Source organism: Scyliorhinus canicula, chromosome 15 (genome assembly GCF_902713615.1).
Source record: "Scyliorhinus canicula chromosome 15, sScyCan1.1, whole genome shotgun sequence".
Taxonomy (NCBI): domain Eukaryota; kingdom Metazoa; phylum Chordata; class Chondrichthyes; order Carcharhiniformes; family Scyliorhinidae; genus Scyliorhinus; species Scyliorhinus canicula.
The window spans coordinates 27,771,893-27,792,731 of record NC_052160.1 but is presented as its reverse complement, the minus strand read 5'-3'; the positions used below and the strand labels follow the sequence as shown (position 1 = coordinate 27,792,731).

The window sequence follows — 20,839 nt, the reverse complement described above, 5'->3', positions numbered from 1 at the left end:
GCTGAACAGTAGTGAGAGCAAACTGGGTGGCATGGTAGCACAGTTGTTAGCACTGTTGCTTCACAGCTCCAGGGTCCCGGGTTCGGGGTCACTGTGCGGAGTTTGCACGTTCTCCCTGTGTCTGTGTGGGGTTTCCTCAAGTGCTCTGGTTTCCTCCCATACGTCCCGACCGAGGAGCTTGCTAGGTGAATTGGACATTCTGAATTCTCCCTCCGTGTACCCAAACAGGCGCTGGAATGTGACGACTAGGGACTTTCACAGTATCCTCATTGTAGTGTTAATGGAAGCCTACTTGTGACAATAAGAAAGATTATTATTACAATCATCTTGCCTGCTCCAGAGCACAAAACAATTCAACTGTTTCCCCTCCGTAATAGTTTCTTTGTCTCTCCAGTCTCAAAATAGCAGCTGTCCTTTCTCTGTGAGATAATGTGTAACAATGTTAAAACTGGTACCTGACACAGCAATGGGTTCTTGTTTAAATTTCGCTCCTCATGGTAACTATATTACATGGACCTGTTTCCCAGTGGAGGAGTTTATCCAGAATTCATCAAGTTCCTTTTCTGAACATCTGTTTCACTTTAACTTAAAGGGGATATTTTAAAAGATAACCATCTTGTAAAGCTCGGTGTTCATGGTATGTGTTGCTCACATCTGGAATTGGAAAAACAGATTCAATATGGAGAATTGTCCCCTCATCCACAAAGTCAGAAACAGTCTGGAGATCCAACAACAAACAATTTATATTAATATAGCGCCTTTAACATAGCAAAATGTCGCGGGTGTTTCATAGAGCGATATCAAGCAAAATTTGGTTGTAAACCGTATAAGGAGATTTCAGGACAGGTGACTAAAAGGTTAGTCAAAGAGATGGGTGTTAAATTACCTGCAGGTGAATGACACGGGGGAGGTCTCAGTGGTGACCCTGTGGGAGGCGCTAAAGGCAGTAGTGCGGGGGAAGCTGATTTCAATTGGGGTCCACAGAGCCACGGCAGACAGGACAGAGATGGATAGATTGGTCAGGGAAATGGGTCGGATAGATGAAGAGCACGCGGAGGCCCCGGGGGAGGTTTTACTCAGGGAGAGGCAGAGACTACAGGCGGAACTGGGGGCACTATCCACGAGTAGGGCCGTGGAACAGCTTAGGAAGGCGAGGGGCGTGGCGTACGAACATGGGGAAAAGGCTAGCAGACTGTTAGCGCAGCAACTCAGGAGGAGGGAGGCGGCCAGGTAAATAAGTAGAGTGGTGGATGGGGAGGGGCGCAAAGTGGAGGACCCGGCAGGATTGAGTAAGGTATTCCGGGACTTCTATCGCAAGCTGTATACTTCGGAGCCGCCGGAAGAACCGGAGGAGATGAAAAGGTTTCTGGACGGGTTAACATTCCCAACAGTAGGTGGGGGGGCGAGTGGATGAGCTGGGGGCCCCGATTAGAGTGGAGGAGGTATTGGGGGGCCTAAAGGCCATGCAGTCGGGGAAAGCCCTGGGGCCGGATGGATAACCAGTAGAGTTCTATAGGAAGTTCTCGGAGCTGGTGGGCCCGGTCTTGGCGAGGGTTTTCAATGAGGCAAGGGACAGAGGGACCCTGCCGCCGACAATGTCACAAGCCACTATATCACTGATATTGAAGCGGGGTAAAGACCCGGAGGCGTGCGGGTCCTACAGGCCAATCTTCCTGATTAATGTTGACGCCAAGCTCCTGGCAAAGGTTCTGGCGGTTAGAATGGAGGACTGCGTACCGGAGGTGATTAGGGAGGACTAAACTGGGTTCGTGAAAGGTAGGCAGCTGGCGGCCAACCTGAGAAGATGACTTAATGTGATAATGATGCCCCCGGCGGGCAGGGAGGTGGAGGTAGTGGTGGTGATGGACACCGAGAAAGCCTTTGACCAGGTGGAGTGGGACTATCTATGGGAGGTGCTCGGACGGTTTGGGTTCGGGGAGGGACTGGTGGATTGGATCAAATTATTATATCAGGCCCCGAAGGCCAGCGTCAGGACTAACAGAGAAGTGTCAGAGAATTTTAGGTTGTACCGAGGGACCAGACAGGGCTACCCGCTCTCCCCGCTGCTGTTTGCGCTGGCCATAGAGCTGCTAGCGATTGCGCTGAGAGCCGCAGAGGGATGGAAGGGGATGGTGAGGGGTGGGGTAGAACATAGGGTCTCTCTTTATGAAATGAAATGAAAATGAAAATCGCTTATTGTCACAAGTAGGCTTAAAATGAATTTACTGTGAAAAGCCCCTAGTCGCCACATTCCGGCACCTGTTCGGGAAGGCTGGTACGGGAATTGAACCGTGCTGCTGGCCTGCCTTGGTTTGCTTTCAAAGCCAGCGATTTAGCCGTGTGCTAAACCAGCCCATATTTACGCAGACGACCTGCTCCTGTACGTGTCGGACCCAGTGGCCGGGATGGGAATGTTGAGGAAGTTCAGCCAGTTTTCAGGATACAAATTAAATACGGCCAAGAGTGAAATGTTTGTGGTACAGGCAAGGGGCCAGGAGAACAGATTGAGAAGGCTACCGTTTAGGCTGGTTGAGGAACATTTCCGGTATTTGGGAATCCAGGTGGCACGAGACTGGGGCAGGCTGCACAAGTTAAATTTGGCCAGGGTGGTGGAGCAAATGAAGGGAGTTTCGGAGATGGGATGCACTCCCGCTGTCGCTGGCAGGGAGGGTGCAGACTGTAAAGATGACAATCCTCCCTAGATTTCTGTTTGTTTTTCAGTGCCTCCCGATCTTTGTCCCACAGTCCTCCTTCAAAAGAGTTAACAGGATGATCATGAGCTTTGTCTGGGCGGGAAAATCCCCGCGGGTGAAGAAGGCGATGCTGGAGAGGAACCGCAGCGAGGGAGGGCTGGCTTTGCCGAGTCTGATTAATTATTACTGGGAGGCCAACATCGCTATGATAAGGAAGTGGATGGTGGGTACGGGGTCTATTTGGGAGCGGGTGGAGGCGGCTTCGTGCAGGGGCTCCAGCTTGGCAGCCCTGGTCACGGCTCCTCTACCGCTGCCGCCGGCCAGGTACTCCACAAGCCCGGTAGTGGTGGCGACCCTGCGGATACGGGGCCAGTGGAGGAGGCATATAGGGGAGACGGGGGCGTCGGTTTGGGCGCCAATCTGCGACAACCATCGGTTTGCCCCCGGGAGTATGGATGGGGGGTTTCGAGCATGGCGGCGGGTGGGGGTAGGAAGGGTGGGCGATATGTAACTGGAAGGGAGCTTTGCGAGTTTGAGGAGTTGGAGGAGAAATTTGGTCTGGTAAGGGGAAATGATTTTAGGTACCTACAGTTGCGGGACTTTGTTCATAGACAGGTCCCATCTTTCCCACGCCTCCCGCCAATGGGGATCCAAGACAGAATAGTCTCTAGGGGGGAAGAAGGGGAGGGTAGAGTCTCTGATATTTATACGGTGCTCATGAGGAAGGAAGGGTCCCAGACGGAGGAACTGAAACTTAAATGGGAGGAGGAGCTAGGCGGGGAAATGGAGGACGGGCTGTGGGCAGAGGCCCTGAGTAGGGTAAATTCGACCGCAACATGTGCCAGGCTCGGGCTGATTCAATTTAAGGTTGTTCACCGGGCCCACATGACGGTGGCTCGGATGAGCAAATTCTTTGGGATAGAGGACAAGTGCGCGGGGAGGACCAGCGAACCACGTTCACATGTTTTGGGCATGCCCTAAGCTTAGGGGGTACTGGGAGGGATTTGCGGGCGTCATGTCCAGGGTGCTAAAACAAGGGTGGCGATGGGTCCAGGGGTGGCAATTTTTGGGGTTTCAGAAGACCTGGGAGTCCAGAGGGAGAAAGAGGCCGATGTTTTGGCCTTTGCTTCCCTGATAGCCCGGCGACGAGTACTATTGGCATGGAGGGACTCAAAGCCCCCGAAGACTGAGTTGTGGCTTGCGGACATGTCGAGTTTCCTGGGTATGGAAAAAATTAAGTTCGCCTTGAGGGGATCTGTACAGGGGTTCGCCCGGAGGTGACAACCATTTATTGACTTCTTTGCTGGAGAGTGAGCATCAGCAAGGGGGTGGGGGGGGTGTAGAGTAGAGTAGAAGGAATAAAATGGCGGGTAGTACCGGTGGGAGAGGAGCGGGCTTGTGCAGTATGTTACGATTGAAGTATTGAATGTACGTGGATGTTTGCACATTTTTGCCTTTTTTGCTTTCTTTTTGTTGATATCTGTAACTGTTTACAAAGCCAAAAACTACCTCAATAAAATTGTTTATTAAAAAAAAAAGAGATGGGTGTTAAGGGGTGTCTTCCAGGAGCCGAGAAGTGGGGAGAGGAAATTCCAGACTTGGGCCCAGGCAGCTCAAGACAATGGTGCTGTCTTTAAAATTGGGGATACTCAAGAGGTCGGAATTGGAGGAGTACATAAACCTCAAGAGGGTTGTAGAGGAGGTAACAGAGATAAATAGGGGTAAAGCCATGAGCCAGGTCCAGGACCCTCGCTTGCGTGCAGTTTGTTTCTCAAGTTAAGTCTCATCCTGGGTACTTTATACACTGAAAGCATGCCAACTATATTTTAATTTGTCTGTTCTTCCTTATTGCTGAGCTTCTTGTTTGAGATTGCGTGATTTTTAAAAAAACTAATTCCAGGTTCACAATGGGCAGACATCGTCTTCAAGTTCCATCAGTTCAATGACCTCACCGTCCATCACCTCTCCAAGCAGCACCAGTTCAAAGTTCAGCGACTTTGCAACAACCCCTCAAAGCCAGAAATCTGTGCACAGTATCTTAGGTGAGTTAGAGAGAGAAGCTGACAAAATGTTTCACAATGTAACAGGAGAGTTGAAAGGTAAGGGGGTCCGCGGAGTAAGATAAGTGGGCAAGGGGTTATACTGGTAGGTGGATAGGGTGGGTAAGGGGGTAAGATGTTGTGATTGTGTCAGGGGGGTGTAAGAGGTTGGGGGCTCCTCACGTTGGATGGTTTTCTACCAATGAACTGCTATTGCATCAGAATGTATAAGCAAGGTTTGAGTCATGTGCAAAGGGACAGAATTGATAGATACGTCTGAGTGGCAAACTGAGTATATACTCTGTGTGATCAGTACTGAGTGTGATATACTCGCTTGGCAGGGTCAGGATTGTGTGCGGTATACTCACTGGTTGGGATCAGGACAGAGTGCGGTATACTCGCTGGTCGTGGCCAGGACTGAGTGCAGTATACTCGCTGTGCGAGCTCAGGACTGTGTGCAGTATACTCGCTGGTCGGGGCCAGGACTGAGTGCGGTATACTCGCTGTGCGGGGTCAGGACGGACAGGACTGAGTGCAGTATACTCGCTGTGCGGGGTCAGCACTGTGTGCGGTATACTCGCTGTGCGGAGTCATGACTGAATGCGATATACTCGTTGTGCGGGCTCAGGACTGAGTGCGGTATACTCGCTGTGCGAGGTCAGGACGGACAGGACTGAATGCAGTATACTCGCTGTGCAGGGTCAGGATTGTGTGCGGTATACTCGCTGTGCGGGCTCAGGACTGAGTGCGGTGTACTCGCTGTGCGGGGCCAGGACTGAGTGTGGTATACTCTCTGTGCGGGGCCAGGACTGAGTGTGGTATACTCACTGTGCGGGGTCAGGACTGAGTGCGATATACTCGCTGTGCGGGGTCAGGTCTGAGTGCAGTATACCCTCTGTGGGATCAGGACTGAGTGCGGTATACTCACTGTGCGGGGTCAAGACTGAGTGCGGTATATTCGCTGTGCGGGGTCAGGTCTGAGTGCAGTATACCCTCTGTGGGATCAGGACTGAGTGCGGTATACTCACTGTGCGGGGTCAAGACTGAGTGCGGTATACTCGCTGTGCGGGGTCAGGACTGAGTGCGGTATACTCGCTGTGCGGAGTCAGGACGGACAGGACTGAGTGCAGTATACTCACTGTGTGACTGTAGGACCGTCTGGACTGAGTGCGGTATACTCGCTGTGTGGGGCCAAGACTGAGTGCGGTATACTCGCTGTGCGGGGTCAAGACTGAGTGCGGTATACTCGCTGTGCGGGGTCAAGTCTGAGTGCGGTATACTCACTGTGCGGGGTCAGGACTGAGTGCGGTATACTCGCTGTGCGGGGTCAAGACTGAGTGCGGTATACTCGCTGTGCGGGGTGAGGACTGAGTGCAATATATTCTCTGCGGGGTCAAGACTGAGTGCGGTATACTTGCTGTTCGGGTTGAGGACTGAGTGCAGTATACTCTCTGCGGGGTCAGGACTGAGTGCGGTATACTCGCTGTGCGGGGTCAGGACTGAGTGTGGTATACTCACTGTGTGGCGTCAGGAGTGTCTGGACTGAGTGCGGTATACTCGCTGTGCGGGGCCAGGACGGACAGGACCAAGTACGGTATACTCGCTGTGCGGGCTCAGAACTGAGTGCGGTATACTCTCTGTGGGATCAGGACTGAGTGCGGTATACACGCTGTGCGGGGTCAGGACTGAGTGCGGTATACTCTCTGTGGGATCAGGACTGAGTGCGGTATACACGCTGTGCGGGGTCAGGACTGAGTGCGGTATACTTGCTGTGCAGGGTCAGGACTGAATGCGATATACTCGCTGTGCGGGGTCAGGACTGAATGCGATATACTCGCTGTGCGGGGTCAGGACTGAGTGCGGTATATTCGCTGTGCGGGGTCAGGACTGAGTGCGGTATACTCGCTGTGTGGGGTCAGGACTGAGTGCGATATACTCGCTGTGCGGGGTCAGGACTGAGTGCGGTATACTCGCTGTGCGGGGTCAGGACTGAGTGCGGTATACTCGCTGTGCAGGGTCAGGACTGAGTGCGGTATACTCGCTGTGCGGGGTCAGGACTGAGTGCGGTATACTCGCTGTGCGGGGTCAGGACTGAGTGCGGTATACTCGCTGTGCAGGGTCAGGACTGAGTGCGGTATACTCGCTGTGCGGGGTCAGGACTGAGTGTGGTATATTTGCTGTGCGGGGTGAGGATTGAGTGCGGGATACTCTCTGCGGGGTCAGGAGGAAATCATTTGTGTGGGGGCAAGACCAGCTAGAAATATGGTTTTTCCATGTTGTGATGGCCTCATTTTTAAAATCTGCATCTGAATTTCATTTCTCAGGCAGCAATTCAAAGTTCAGACACGTGCAGGGCACATTGTCTCATCGCGAGACACACATCACCAATCTGAAAGGGTTAAACCTGACCACGCCCGGCGAGTCTGATGGATTCTGCGTGAATCGTGAGCGAGTTGCAGTTCCATTGTCGGTGTCAGGAGGACAGATCGCTGTGCTGGAGGTAAATACTTGGCAGTGGGTTCTGTCACTCGCCTGCAAAGCCGACATTATAGTTCTATTCAGTGGAAGTTGCTTTCCGGGGAAGCTTTGGTCAGGATTGAGGCTTAGTGAACAGGACACCTCAGCCCTTTCAGACTGTAGAGGAGCTTTACTCTGTGACTCATCTGCAACGCCATGTAGAGGGGGCTTTACTCTACCTAACCTGTGCAGAACCTTTCCTGGGATGTTTGATTGGACAGTGTAAAGGAATCTTCACTAAGTGTTGTAACCCTGTGCAGTACCTTTCCTGGGCGTGTTAGATGGGGACAGTGTAAAGGAAGCTTTACTCTGTATCTACCAGCCTGAAGGTCCTGGCTATTCAGGGTGTCTCATCGGACCCACTGACCCTGCCCAGGCCTTTCCAAATTTCTCAAGAGTTCTGAAATTAGTTGATTGTATGTTCAGTCATTACAAATGTTTCTCTTCAGTTCTCTTTGTTTTCTGCAGCTCTCGAAACCTGGAAAGCTGCCAGACAGCTCTCTGCCCACCATCCAGAACAGTGTGCCTGTCGCTGACCTTAGCTGGGATCCCTTTGATTGTCATCGCCTCGCTGTCGGTACTGATGCATTCTTCAGATTCTCACCTCCCAGCACGGAGGCAATTGCTGAAATCTGGGAGGGAATCCTTTATCTGTTACTCGCAGCAATATTGTAAATGCTCATTTTCCTCCTCTTAGTGGATCTCAAGATGTGTTCAAATCTGCAGACCTCGTTGCTTATCCGAGGGTTACGTGGACTCAGGGACACTATTTCCCACTCATGCTTTATGCCACCAACCCTCTCCTCACTTTCCAGACTCAATTTCTCAACTGACCCCTTTATGTCCATTACTCCTCTTGAATCAGACTGTTAACCCGGTAACCGGCCAAAGGTATTTCCTGCCCTTTCCAGCCAGAGGAGGAGGAAATTGCAGGGATGTGGGGAAAGAATGGGCCTAACTTGATTGCTCTGTGAAAGGGTCAGTGTCAACATGATGGGCTGAATTCTGTGAGAGCTGAGTTTGTGCTCCTGTGTGGTGACAAGGCTGCCAGAGCTCTTGCTGAGCTCAATTCTCAGTACCTTCCATCTACCAGCCCTGCACATAGCTTCCCCCATCACCAGCAGGTACCCCTGTGAGTAGCCTAATGAACCAGCTAATCCATGAGGATAATCACTCAAACTGTAATCACTGTTTCCAACGGAGGGACAATTGGTTCACCAGGATTCCATTCCAGGAAGTCCACACGGATAGTGACCCAGAGCCGGGATCGAACCTGGGACCTTGGCGCCGTAAGGCAGCTGTGCTAACCAATGCGCCACCATGCTGCCCCCATGTATACACTTTCTAATGGCAACTGCAGCTCAGTTTCAATTGAGGTATCTTTCTATCTGCTCAAGTGAACCCCAATTAATGTCCCCCATCTGCATATCATAGAATCCCAACAGTGCAGAAGGAGGTAATTTGGCCCATCAAGTCTGCACTGACTCTGTGAAAGAGCACCCTACCCAGACCCACACCCCATCTCCATAACCCCACCTAATCTTTTGGATACTAAGCGGCCATTTAGAATGGCTCATCCACCTAACCACATCTTTTGGACTGTGGGTGGAAACCGGACCACCCAGAGGAAACCCACGCAGACACTGGGAGAACGTGCAAACTCCATACACATAGTCACCCAAGGCTGAAATGGAACCCGGGTCTCTGGCATTGTGAGACAACACTGCTAACCACTGTGCCACCGTAAACACAATCATTTTTGAGTACCCAATAATTTTTTCCAAATAAGGGGCAATTTAGCGTGGCCAATCCGCCTACCCTGCACATCTTTGGGTTGTAGGGGTGACACCCACACAGACAAGGGGAGAATGTGTAAACTCCATACGGACAGTGACCTGGGGCCGGGAGCAAACCCGGATCTTCGGCGTCATGAGGCAGCAGTGCTAACGACTGGGCCACCGTGCCACCCCCTAAATACAAGCATAAACAAAATCGATACACAGTTGACCCGAGAACATTGATTGAAGGTAAGTAACAAAAGAAGCAACCAGGAGATGAGAAAATATTTTATTATGCAGTGAGTTGTTTATGATCTGAAATTTACTGCCTGAACAGTTGATGGAAGCGTGAATAACAACTTTGAGCTCATAATTGGACAAATACTTGAAAACTAATAGTTTGTAGGGTTATGGGGTCGAAATGGACTGATGTTTCAAAGAGGTGACACAGGGACAATGGGCCGAATGGCTTCTTGTGCTGTATAATGCTGGATTGCTTCTGAACACGAGCGACATCCTGAATATGTTTGACTGTTTGGTTTCAGCTGGCGAGGATGCAAAGATCCGAATCTGGAGAATTCCAACCGGGGGACTCACGCAAGTCCTCTCCGACCCTGAGAGAGCCCTTTCCGGTGAGATTGTGCTGAAAATCAGGGAGTTGGTTTACTCAAAGATATTGTGGGAAACAGTTTTTAAAATTATTTCAGAACCATCTTTAGCGAAAGGGAGGCAATAAAGGTGCCTGGCGAAGGAAGAGCCAGACAGCACTGATGATTTTCATTTGCTTGCCTGTTGATTGGGAGAATGACAATTGACTAGGTTAAAATTGGTTTTTTTTTGTGCACAGGGCGCATTGTTGAATACTGTTACAGATGCGATGGTGAAAGTGATAGTGAAAGAATGCATCAAGCTCCATTTTGTAATTCACCTCCTGACTCCCCAAAGCCTGTTCATCTTTAACAAGGTGCAAGTCAGGGGTATGATGGAATACTCTCCACTTGCCTGACTGAGTGTGGCTCCAGCCACACTCAAGAAGCTTGACACCATCCATGAGAAAACAGCCCACTTGATTAGCACCCAATCCATCACAAACATTCATGCCACCACTGACACATAGTGCTAGCAGTGTGCTTCAGCAACAAAGGCTCCTTCAACATCATCTCGAATCTCTACCACCTGGATGGGAGCACCACCATCTGCAAATTCCTGTCCAAACCACATACCTAAAACTTGAAACTATATCACTGTTCCTTCAAAATAGCTAGGTCAAAGTCCTTGAATTCCCTTCCTATACCACGTGGGCTGCAGCGGTTCAAATAGGTGGCTCACCACCACTTTCTCAAAGACAGTTATAAATGACAAACCCTAACTTAGCTAGCAATGCCCACATCCCATGAAAGAATAAAACAAAGCTCCAATGGTCAAGTGTTCATCAATGAAGCAGTGACTCATTATGTGGAGTGAATGGGATTGGCAGCACCATGTTAACTGGGTGTCGTCCTTGAGAGAAGGCTGCTAAGATTGCCTTGTATCTAGCATTTGGGCACTGGTTTAATCATGGATGATAATGGGATATCCATGGTGCTACCTCATCATCCTCTTGTTAGTGTTGCTCCTAGGGACATAATCTAAAATTAAAATGAAACCATGCAAAATGGCATTGCCTGAAGTGTTATAAAGTTGCAGCATCAGTTATCAAACAAATAATCAGACAGCAAATAACTCTGCTTCAGGGAGAAGGATGGGATAAGATGATGAGCAGGATCTCATGGAAAGCAACAGGCTTGAAAAGGAATTAGCCCTTCTTATATCGTTACACACAGTTTGACTATTGGGGTATTTTGGAATCTCAATGCCAGGTCAGTGTGCGGATTAAGTTTCTGTTCCTTATTCTCTGCCAGGTCACACAGAGAAAATCTATTCCATCAGATTCCATCCACTGGCATCTGATATCTTAGCTTCATCCTCCTATGACATGACTGTGAGGATCTGGAACCTCAGCTCGGGGAAAGAGGAGTTCATACTGAGGGGACATACCGACCAGGTACGCTAAATGTAAAATCCTAGGTAGCCAGACAAAGCACTGCACCCAGCACAGCTTCATTTCCTTTAGATTTGTGACGGTGAGAGTGATTTTTGGATTGACCTGCTCTGTGGTTGGTCAAAATATTTTCTTGCAGTGCTGCATCACAAAGACACATTGTAGCCACTGTGCAATTCTCTTAAATTTTGTCCTGGGTTATTTCTTTTTTCTCACTCTCTCTCTCTCTCTCTCACTCATGCTCTTTTTATTTTCTCATGTGGCGACTAGGGGCTTTTCACAGTAACTTCATTTGAAGCCTACTCGTGACAATAAGCGATTTTCATTTCATTTTCATTTATCTGCAGTGCCCTTGTTCTTCCTCTCATGCTCTATTTTGTTACCTTCGTTTACTCTTTTCCAGATCTTTAGCCTGTCCTGGAGACCTGATGGTCAGCAATTGGCAACGGTCAGCAAGGATGGCAAAATTCGAGTGTATGATCCTCGGCATTCAGTCAACCCTGTGCAGGTAATGACGGCTTTCTCAGGAAGTACCCGGCAGCATGCAAATTCACGTTGTCTGTGTTTTGGTTTAAGCTTTGTGCCATTTTTTTCTCCTCCCCACGTATGCTTGGTAGCTGTGTTGATGCCAATTAGATTCTTGGTCTCCATTTTCAGGAAGGACCAGGACCTACGGGCAGCCGGGGGGCACGAATCTTGTGGGTGAGCGATGCACGATACCTACTGGTATCTGGCTTTGACAGGTAAGCAAGAAATAATATAAAAGTGCCTGAGGGCTAGACAATATCAGAGTAAGACTGGAATGAAAGTAAAGTAATAAAAACAAGAATCTGCAGTTCTACAGGACCTTTCACAATCTCACAGTATCCTATAATGCTTTACAACAAATTAGGTGTTTTTGAAATGTAGGCATAATGTAATGGAGGAAATGTGGCAGCCATTTGTGCACATCAAGCACCCACCCACAGCAATGTGATAATGACCAGATAATCTGTTGTTGTGACACTGACTGCGCAAAAAATATTGGGTAGCATACCAGAAGGAATTCCTCTCCTCTTCTTCGACATAGTGCCCTGGAATCTTTTGCATCCACCTTAGAGGGCAAATTAGACCTTAGTTTAACATTTCATCTCACGGTAGCGCAGTGCTTATCACTGCGGCCTACGCTGCTGAAGACCCGGGTTCGATTCCACTTCTGGGTCACTGTCCGTGTGGAGTTTGCACATTCTCCCCGTGTCTGCGTGGGTTTCACCCCCACAACACAAAGATGTGCAGGTTAGGTGGATTGGCCATGCTAAATTTCCCCTTGATTGGAAAAATATGGATATAACTGGATACTCTAAATTAAGTTTTTAAAAAAGGTTTAACATCTCATCCAATAGCAACATTCCTTCAACACTGCCCCTCTGATTGTTTGTCTGGATTATGTGCTTAAGAGTGGGACTTAGTGGATAGCACTGGGACTATGGCGCTGAGGACCAGGGTTCGAATCTTGGCCCTGGGTCACTGTCCGTGTGGAATTTGCAAATTCTCCCCGTGTCTGCGTGGGTTTCATCCCCACAACCCAAAAGATGTGCAGGTTAGATGGATTGGCCACGTTAAATTGCCCCTTAATTGGAAAAAAATAATAATTGGGTACTCTAAATTTATTAAAAAATAGAGTGGGACTTGAAAGGCCGCATGGCGCAGTGGTTAGCACTGTTACTTCACAGTGCCTGGGACCCAGGTTTGATTCCTGCTTGGGTCATTATCTGTGCGGAGTCAGCATGTTCTCCCCATGTCTGTACGGGTTTCCTCCAGGTGCTCCAGTTTCCTCCCGAAAGACGTGCTTGTTAGGTGAATTGGACATTGAGTTCTCCCTTAGTGTACCCGAACAGGCGCCAGAGTGTAGCGATTAGGGGATTTTCACAGTAACATCATTGCAGTGTTAATGTAAGTCTACTTGTGATACTAATAAAGATTATTATTATTAAATCAATTGCAAAATTACAGGGTGGCCCACTATAGTGGGGTCTGATTTGAAATCTTGAGCTATACGGCAATATTCCCAGGCATGTCTGGGGCCATGCAGAACAAATGGAACTACTGCCTTAGGATTGGGAGCTTCATATCTGGAATCCGCTAACAGACCCTGTAAATTATGCCGTAAATTATGAGTAAAATCAAAGCCCTGCGTGGAGGCGGTGGGATAGTGGTATTGTTGCTGGCCTCGTAATCCAGAGACCCAGGATAATGATCTGGGGACCTGGGTTTGAATCCCACCCACAGCAGGTGATCCCATTGAATTTAAACTCAACAAAATACTTGGAATTAAAAGTCTAATGATGACCATGAAACAATTGTCATAAAAACCCATCTGGTTCACTAATGTCCTTTAGGGAAGGAAATCTGCCATCTTTACTGATCTGAGCTCCAGACCCACAGCAATGCGGTTGACTCTGAACTGCACCCCCTCGAGGGCAATTAGGGATGGGCAATAAATGGCCACGTCTCATGAAGAAGGAATAAAAATTAAAGGATTTATTCTGACTTCTCCAGCTTTGTTTTACAGCCGCAGTGAACGACAAATCTACCTCCACGATGTAGTGTCCCTGGCATCAGGACCACTGGCGACTGCTGACATCAGTGTAGCACCATCCACTCTCATTCCTTTCTACGATGATGACACCAGCACCATCTATCTCACTGGCAAGGTCAGTATCAAGGCACACTCCTTGCCATGGCAGCCGATTGCCGCGCCTCTCCTCTATAACTGCTCCCTCTCCAACACTTCACTGTAGCCGTGCTAGGCAAATGATTCTTTAATTAGTACATTGTGACATGACTTGGATTGCTCAGTGCCTGACTGGGTTGCCAGATGATAGGTTGCTGGGTAACTAACTGAGTTGCTAGGTGACTGAGTTACTAGGCGACTGACTGGGTTGCTGGGCAACTGACTGGGTTGACGGTCGATAGGTTGCTGAGCGACTAACTAAATTTAGAGTACACGATTTTTAAAAATAAATTTAGAGTACACGATTATTTTTTTTTCCAATTAAGTGGCAATTTATCGTGGCCAATTCACCTCCCCTGCACATCTTTGGGTTGTGGGGGTGAGACCCACGTAAACACAGGGAGAATGTGCAAACTCCACACGGACAGTGATCCAGGGCCGGGATCGAACCCGTGTTCTTGGCCCCATGAGGCAGCAGTGCTAATCACTGCGCCACCTTGCCGCCCATTCAAGGTGACTGAGTTCCAGGGTGACTAGTGTTGTTCACTGTCAGGATGTGCTGTCTCTTCCGTTGTCACTAATCGCTAATTGATACTGTCCTACAGGGTGATACCAGAGTCCATATCTACGAGATTCAGACTGTAGATCCCTATTTCCTTCAGTGCAGCAGTTTCAGTTCCATCGAACCACACAAGGTAAGAGTGAAGTAGTGGTAAAATGCTAATTTGCTCCTTTCATTGCAATGACTCAATTGACCTAACATATACACCCCACTGTAATCTGTGCGCTCACTTGGGGTATTAGATACACTTTGGCCCATGAATAATGAGGGTAGATTATGTGTGGGGAGTGATGAGGATAAGTGATTGGCCACAAATACAAACATACAAATTAGAAACAGGGGTTGGCCATTCAGCCCCTCAAGCCTGCTTCACTATTCATAAAGATCATGGCTGATCTGGTTTGTGGCCTTAACATCACTTCTCTGCCTACCCACTAAAATAAACCTTTTGACTCCCTTGTTTGTCAAGAATCTCTCTACTGCTATACATGACCCTCTGAAAGAAAGAAATTGTTCTTCCCTGTCTCAAGTGGGAGATCTCTTATTTTTAAACTGTGTCCTGTAGTTCTGGTCTCTCTTAAAATCCTCTCAGCATCCACTCTGCCATGTTGCTAATGATCATATGTGTATGTGTGTATATATATATATAGTAGCCATAAGAGCAGGTCAGGCTGGGAATTCTACAGCGAGTAGCTCACTTCCTGATTCCCAAAGCCTGTCCATCATCTACAAGGCACAAGCCAGTCGTGTGATGGAATACTCTCCACTTGCCTGGATGAGTGCAGCTCCAACAACATTCAAGAAGCTCATTATCATCCAGGACAAAGCAGTCCACTCAATCGGCATCAACCCAAATACATTCCCTCCCTCCACCACTGATGAACAGTCGCAGTAGTTTGTACCATCTACAAGATGCGTAGCAGGAATTCACTAAGACTTCTTAAACAGCACCTGTAACCCACAACTGCTATCATTTAGAAAGACAAGGGCAGCAGACACATGGAACCACCACCACCTTAAAGTTCCCCTCCAAGATACTCACCATCCTGACTTGGAAATATATCACCATTACTTCATTATCACTAGGTTAAAATTATGGAACTCCCTCCCTAACAGCACTGTAGGTGTACCTACACAATATGGACCGCAGCGGTTAAAGAAAGCAGCTCACCACCACCTTCTGAAGGGCAATTAAGGATTGGCATTAAAAAAAAAAAGACCTTGTGTGCTTCAATAAGATCACCCCTCATTCTAAACAAGCCCAACCTGACCGACTTTTCCTCATATGATAACTCACTCATTCGATAACTCACTCATTCCAGGAATCAGTCAAGTGAACCTTGCTGAACTGCTTCTCATGCAATTATATCCTTTATTAAATAACAAGACCACTATAGTGTACAGAGCTGACGGACAGTTTGAGGAGCATGCAGGGGATCCGGCCATGAGTGATGGCCTAAACAGCTGAACTGAAAGTTGAGGTTGCTGTCCGCATCTCTGATGTAGTTATGGATCATATTGTTTGGCTTTCACATGTTCAGGTCCCCATCTTTGGCTAGTCCGCCAACTGTTTCTGAAGTAAAGTGTGGAGTCTGAAGATGAGAGTTTAGTGCTTCTTAATCCTTGAAGCCCGACTACCTGTTGCGGTATTGACCAATCAGAATCCTGTACCTGCACTGCAGGCAGTTATTATGCAGGGGTAAGGACAGGGGACGGAGAGGATTCTGAAGAGCAAGAACCCACAGTTGCACTTCTAATTTTTGAATATAACATTGGAGTCATATAAACACTTGAGGTAAGAACTCAGATTAATGTGATGCTCTCCACAAGCAGGAAGGTGCCTGAATGGTTTAAAATGAGTGGGAAGGGACACTGAAGACTGAGCACAGGAAATGGGAGAACATTTTAGCAGGTGAGAAGGGCAAAGGAGGGAATGGAGAGGGTGGGATGGTGAAGGGAGAGGGCAGGATGGGATTAGCAGTTGGGTTTAGAGGACTGCTACAAAGACGAGATGGAATTGGCTTATTTTCCGCTTAAACACGCCACACACTGCACTGTGACCGTGTATAAATAAAGTCAGCAAATTTATTTACCCCTCTCCAGGGACTCTGTTTCCTACCCAAATCTGAATGCAATGTGAGGGAAGTGGAGATCGCAAAGGCATTACGTCTGGGAAACCATTCCTTAGAATACGTCATTTTCAAAGTTCCACGAGTTAAGGTGAGAAGTTTGTCTGTGTCTTGGAAGTGTGGGAATTTTTGGACTTGTGTGAATCGGCACTGTGGCATCAGATCCTTTATGGCTCAATGATTTGGTGTAAGCGATCATGTCCATCAGGACCAGGGTCCCTGACCGGGCACTGCACTGGGCTTGACATGTGTTTTTGTCACTTATGGGGCAGGCTCCTCTATATTGACTCCAATGGACATCAGTGAACAATTGTGCCAGTCTGAAGAGAGAGTTGGATTGGTTCGGTGTCCCCCAGTCTGTGAGTGTTGGATTTACCCCAGTGTGCCCCAGTGTGGTGTGAGTGTTGGATCTACCCCAGTGCCCCCAGTTTGCTGTGAATGACGGATCTACTCTGATGTCCCCTGGTGTGGTGTGAGTGTATGTTCTGCCCCAGTGTCCACCAGTCTGCCATAGGTGTTGGTTCTGCCCCAGTGTGCCCCAGTCTGTCCGGAGTGCCCAGTATCCCCATACCCCAACAACCCCCCTTAACTTTTTGTAGATTGAGGGGCAATTTATCATGGCCAATCCACCTAACCTGCACATCTTTGGAATGTGGGAAGAAACCGGAGCACCCGGAGGAAACCCACGCAGACACTGTGAGAAAGTGCAAACTCCACACAGTCACCTGAGGCCGGAATTGAACCCAGGTCCCTGGCGCTGTGAGGCAGCAGTGCTAACCACTGTGCCACCCTGCCGTCGTATGAGTGTTAGTTCTGCTCCAGTGTTCCCAGTCTGCCCCGGAGTGTTGGATCTACCCCAGTGTCATCCGACCCCCCACCCTAGTCTGCCCTGAGTATTGGGCCTTCCGTAGTGTACCCCAATCTGGTGTGAGTGCCGGACATACTCTAGTGTATCCCAATCGGTCCTGAGTGTTGGATCTGCCCTCAGTGTCGTCGCCGCCCAATCTGCCCTCAGTGTTGGGCCTACTCTTACCCCTGTTTGGTGTAAGTGTGGGAAGCTGAGCAGATCCTGTCAGTTCCAATCTATGACCTCTTCTCAACAATTTATTTTTCTTTGCAGAAATTTCTCACATTTCTTTTCTTTACTTTCCTCACAGAAAGAGTTTTTCCAGGATGATATTTTCCCTGATACCACCTTGTGGTGGAGACCAGTACTCTCAGCCTCTGCCTGGCTGGCCGGCTCCAATGGTCAGCACAAGAAGATGAGTCTGAAGCCTGAGGACATGACGCCAGGTACCTGTGCTTCCCCATATCCCTCCATCTCTTCTCTCCCTCCCTCTTTCCCCCTCCCCCTCCCCCTCCCCCTTCCCCTTCCATCTTTTTTATTAATAAACACAGTTGTCAGAGCTCCTGAATCTGGTGATGAACTGGGACCCAAACAAAGGACCATACTCGCTCTCTCCAGCATCCAAATTAACTGGAGACCTGCCCCAACATGTGTTGCCCTCAGTATAATTGGAGAGTTCTTTGCAGACTCAGCAATTCATTAACATACACATTTCAATTCAATAAAAATCTGGAGTTAAAAGTCTTAACGATGATCATGAAACAATTGTCGTAAAAACCCATCTGGTTCACTAATGACCATTGGAGAAGGAAATCTGCCATCCTTACCTGGTCTGGCCTACATGTGACTCCAGAGCCACAGCAAGGTCAGCTCAAGGGCAATTAGGATTGGGCAATAAATGCTGGCCCAGCCCAGCCACGTCCAATGAACAAAGAAAAAGCAGGAGATCTTCCTCCACTCACTGCTTCAGTCTGGAAATGCAGAATTCCCTCCTAATTCCCTTCTATCTGTGACTGTCCTGGAGAGAGGTTCTGATACCTGTGGATTTTGTGAGTTGCAGAGCGTGATATTAATGGTTTGTCTGTTCTGCAGTGAGTGAAGCCCCTAAAGAAGTTCCAGTCAGGAAATATAAACCCTCCACATTCTACCTGGAGGAGAAAACAGATGAGGAGAAAAAGGAAGAGGTATTCATATTTCAAAATGTATATAGTTCACCTCTGCTACATTCCCTCCTCTGAATCTATCTCTCCATCTCAGTCTGTTAATCTCCCTTTCAGTAAGTTTGTCTGTCTATCTCTGTCCCTCTCTCTCTCACTCACTCAGCCTGATTCTCTTTTTCTCTCAGTCAAGGTTTCTCTGCTTCATTTAGTTTTTCTCTCTCTCTCTTTCATACTCAGTCTGCCTCTCAATCTCTTTCACTCATTTGTCTCCTTCTCCCACACAGTTTGTTCTTTATCTCTCTCCTACATTCAGTCTCTCTATCTGTCCCACACTGGCTATTTCCCTCTTCCTCCCTTCCACTCAGTCTGTCTTTCTCTTTCAGACTGTCCTTCTGTTGCTCTCATCTAAGTGACTGTTTCATAATAGATGCCTTGCTTTCCGTCTCCCTCGTGCATCTGATATTTTCTCTCTCTCCTCTCTCTCTTTCTCTCTCTCTCGTCTCACTCTCTCGTCTCACTAATCCTCTAATTCTGGCCTCTTGAGCATCCCTGATTTTAATCGCTCATCATTGCTGACCTTGCTTTCAGTTGCTTAGGCTCTAAGCTCTGGAATACCCTCTTAACTCTCTCCACCTCTCTATCTCACTTTGTTTCTTTAGTCCACTTCTTAAAACCAACTTCTTTGACCAAGCTTTCGATCATCCAATTTTATACGGCTCAGTTTTAAATTTTGTTTGAGGACACTCCTATGAAGCGCCTTGCGCTGCTAAAGGCACTATTTAATACGCACTATTTAATACAAGTTATTGTTATTGGCCCATGAAAGAAACAACATGTATTTCTTGTAACCTCTTCCCACATTATGACAACCAACCCACAGTCACCTCTCCAACCCTAGGTGGTTTTCCTTCGTGTCTTATAGCAGAGAATACTTTATTCAATGGGGGGGATTTTCCGGGCCCATTTTCCGCGGGTGCTTGTCCCGTTATTGTCGCTAACTCTCATGAGGGGCCCATAATGCGATTTGTTCTGAGATCTTACGGTTCAGATCAAACATGATCTAACTGAATGACAGAGGGAGCATGGTAGCACAAGTGGACAGCATTGTGGCTTCACAGCACCAGGGTCCCAGGTTCGATTATCCGCTGGGTCACTGTCTGTGCAGAGTCTGCACATTCTCCCCGTGTCTGCGTGGGTTTCCTCCGGGTGCTCCGGTTTCCTCCCACAGCCCAAAGACATGCAGGTTAGGTGGATTGGCCATGATAAATTGCCCTTAGTGACTAAAAGGTTTGGAGGGGTTATTGGGTTACGGGGATAGGGTGGAAGTGAGGGCTTAAGTGGGTCGGTGCAGACTCAATGGGCCGAATGGCCTCCTTCTGCACTGTATGTTCTATGTAAGTCTATGACAGAAAATGTTTGAGGGTCTGAATGGTCTCCTCCTTTCCCCGTGTAATGAAGTGTTTGAAACTGTAATGAATCAATGGGATGAGCATCGCTGCGATGCTGCTATTTCCTCTCGTGTTTATTAGCTTTCCAAAGAAGAGGATTAATAAAATAGTTTGAGATGTAAGGGCCAGCTTCATGTGGAGGATTGATGGGCGCATCTCCGTTGAGCAGGTGATAGTGTGAACAGTGCCTCACCCTCTTTACTCCTTCCAGCTCCTGAGTGCCATGGTGGCGAAGCTTGGGAACCTGGACGATCCGCTGCCTCAGGACTCATTTGAGGGGGTGGATGAGGATGAATGGGTGAGTGCTGTCTGTGCTGTAATGTTGCTACTGATGTAACAGGTGAGGTTGGGCGGGAGTTTCTGCATTCATTACTGACTAGAGGATATGGAATTTATGCTGTAGAAGCGATCTCTATGTGCTCTACATGAGGGTGGAAGGGTCTGCGTTGTTCAGATAGTGTGCAAGGAGTTCTGAGTTCACCAGCAATGGCTTTGCATTCCGTACCTGGACAAAGACTCTTTGGGTTCCTCAGCTGGAGTCCTTGACATTGATCGGCGTTATCAGTGGAATATAAATTTCACTTTGCATGGGAGAGCAATACTGCTCATCTCAATGGGGCGATCAAGTGTCATTATCAACTTCATGACCACTGCACGTTCAAGGTCCAGATGACCTTGGGGTGGCACAGTGGTTAACATTGTTGGCTCACAGCACCAGGGACCTGGGTTCAATTACGGCCTTGGCTGACTTTGTGGAGTTTGCACTTTCTCCCTGTGTCTTTGTGGGTTTCCTCCGGGTGCTCCGGTTTCCTCCCACAGTCCAAGGATGTGCAGGTTAGGTGGATTGGCCATGATAAATCGCCCCTTAGTGTCCAAAAGGTTAGGTGGGGTTACGCCGATAGGATGGGGGTC

The 20,839-nt window shown here is 48.4% G+C and overlaps 1 protein-coding gene across 1 annotated transcript in view; it reads left to right on the top strand.

Annotated features, from left to right (window-relative positions):
• Positions 1-20,839, top strand: part of coro7 (coronin 7) — a 177,975-nt gene that overhangs the window by 155,532 nt on the left and 1,604 nt on the right. The window contains exons 16-28 of the mRNA XM_038820896.1: positions 4,594-4,735; positions 7,057-7,232; positions 7,718-7,826; positions 9,573-9,659; positions 10,929-11,071; positions 11,472-11,576; positions 11,726-11,811; positions 13,620-13,761; positions 14,387-14,476; positions 16,447-16,563; positions 17,630-17,765; positions 18,412-18,503; positions 20,139-20,225. Of these exons, the coding sequence (XP_038676824.1) occupies positions 4,594-4,735; positions 7,057-7,232; positions 7,718-7,826; positions 9,573-9,659; positions 10,929-11,071; positions 11,472-11,576; positions 11,726-11,811; positions 13,620-13,761; positions 14,387-14,476; positions 16,447-16,563; positions 17,630-17,765; positions 18,412-18,503; positions 20,139-20,225 (1,512 nt within the window). The remainder of the gene's footprint in view (positions 1-4,593; positions 4,736-7,056; positions 7,233-7,717; positions 7,827-9,572; positions 9,660-10,928; positions 11,072-11,471; positions 11,577-11,725; positions 11,812-13,619; positions 13,762-14,386; positions 14,477-16,446; positions 16,564-17,629; positions 17,766-18,411; positions 18,504-20,138; positions 20,226-20,839) is intronic.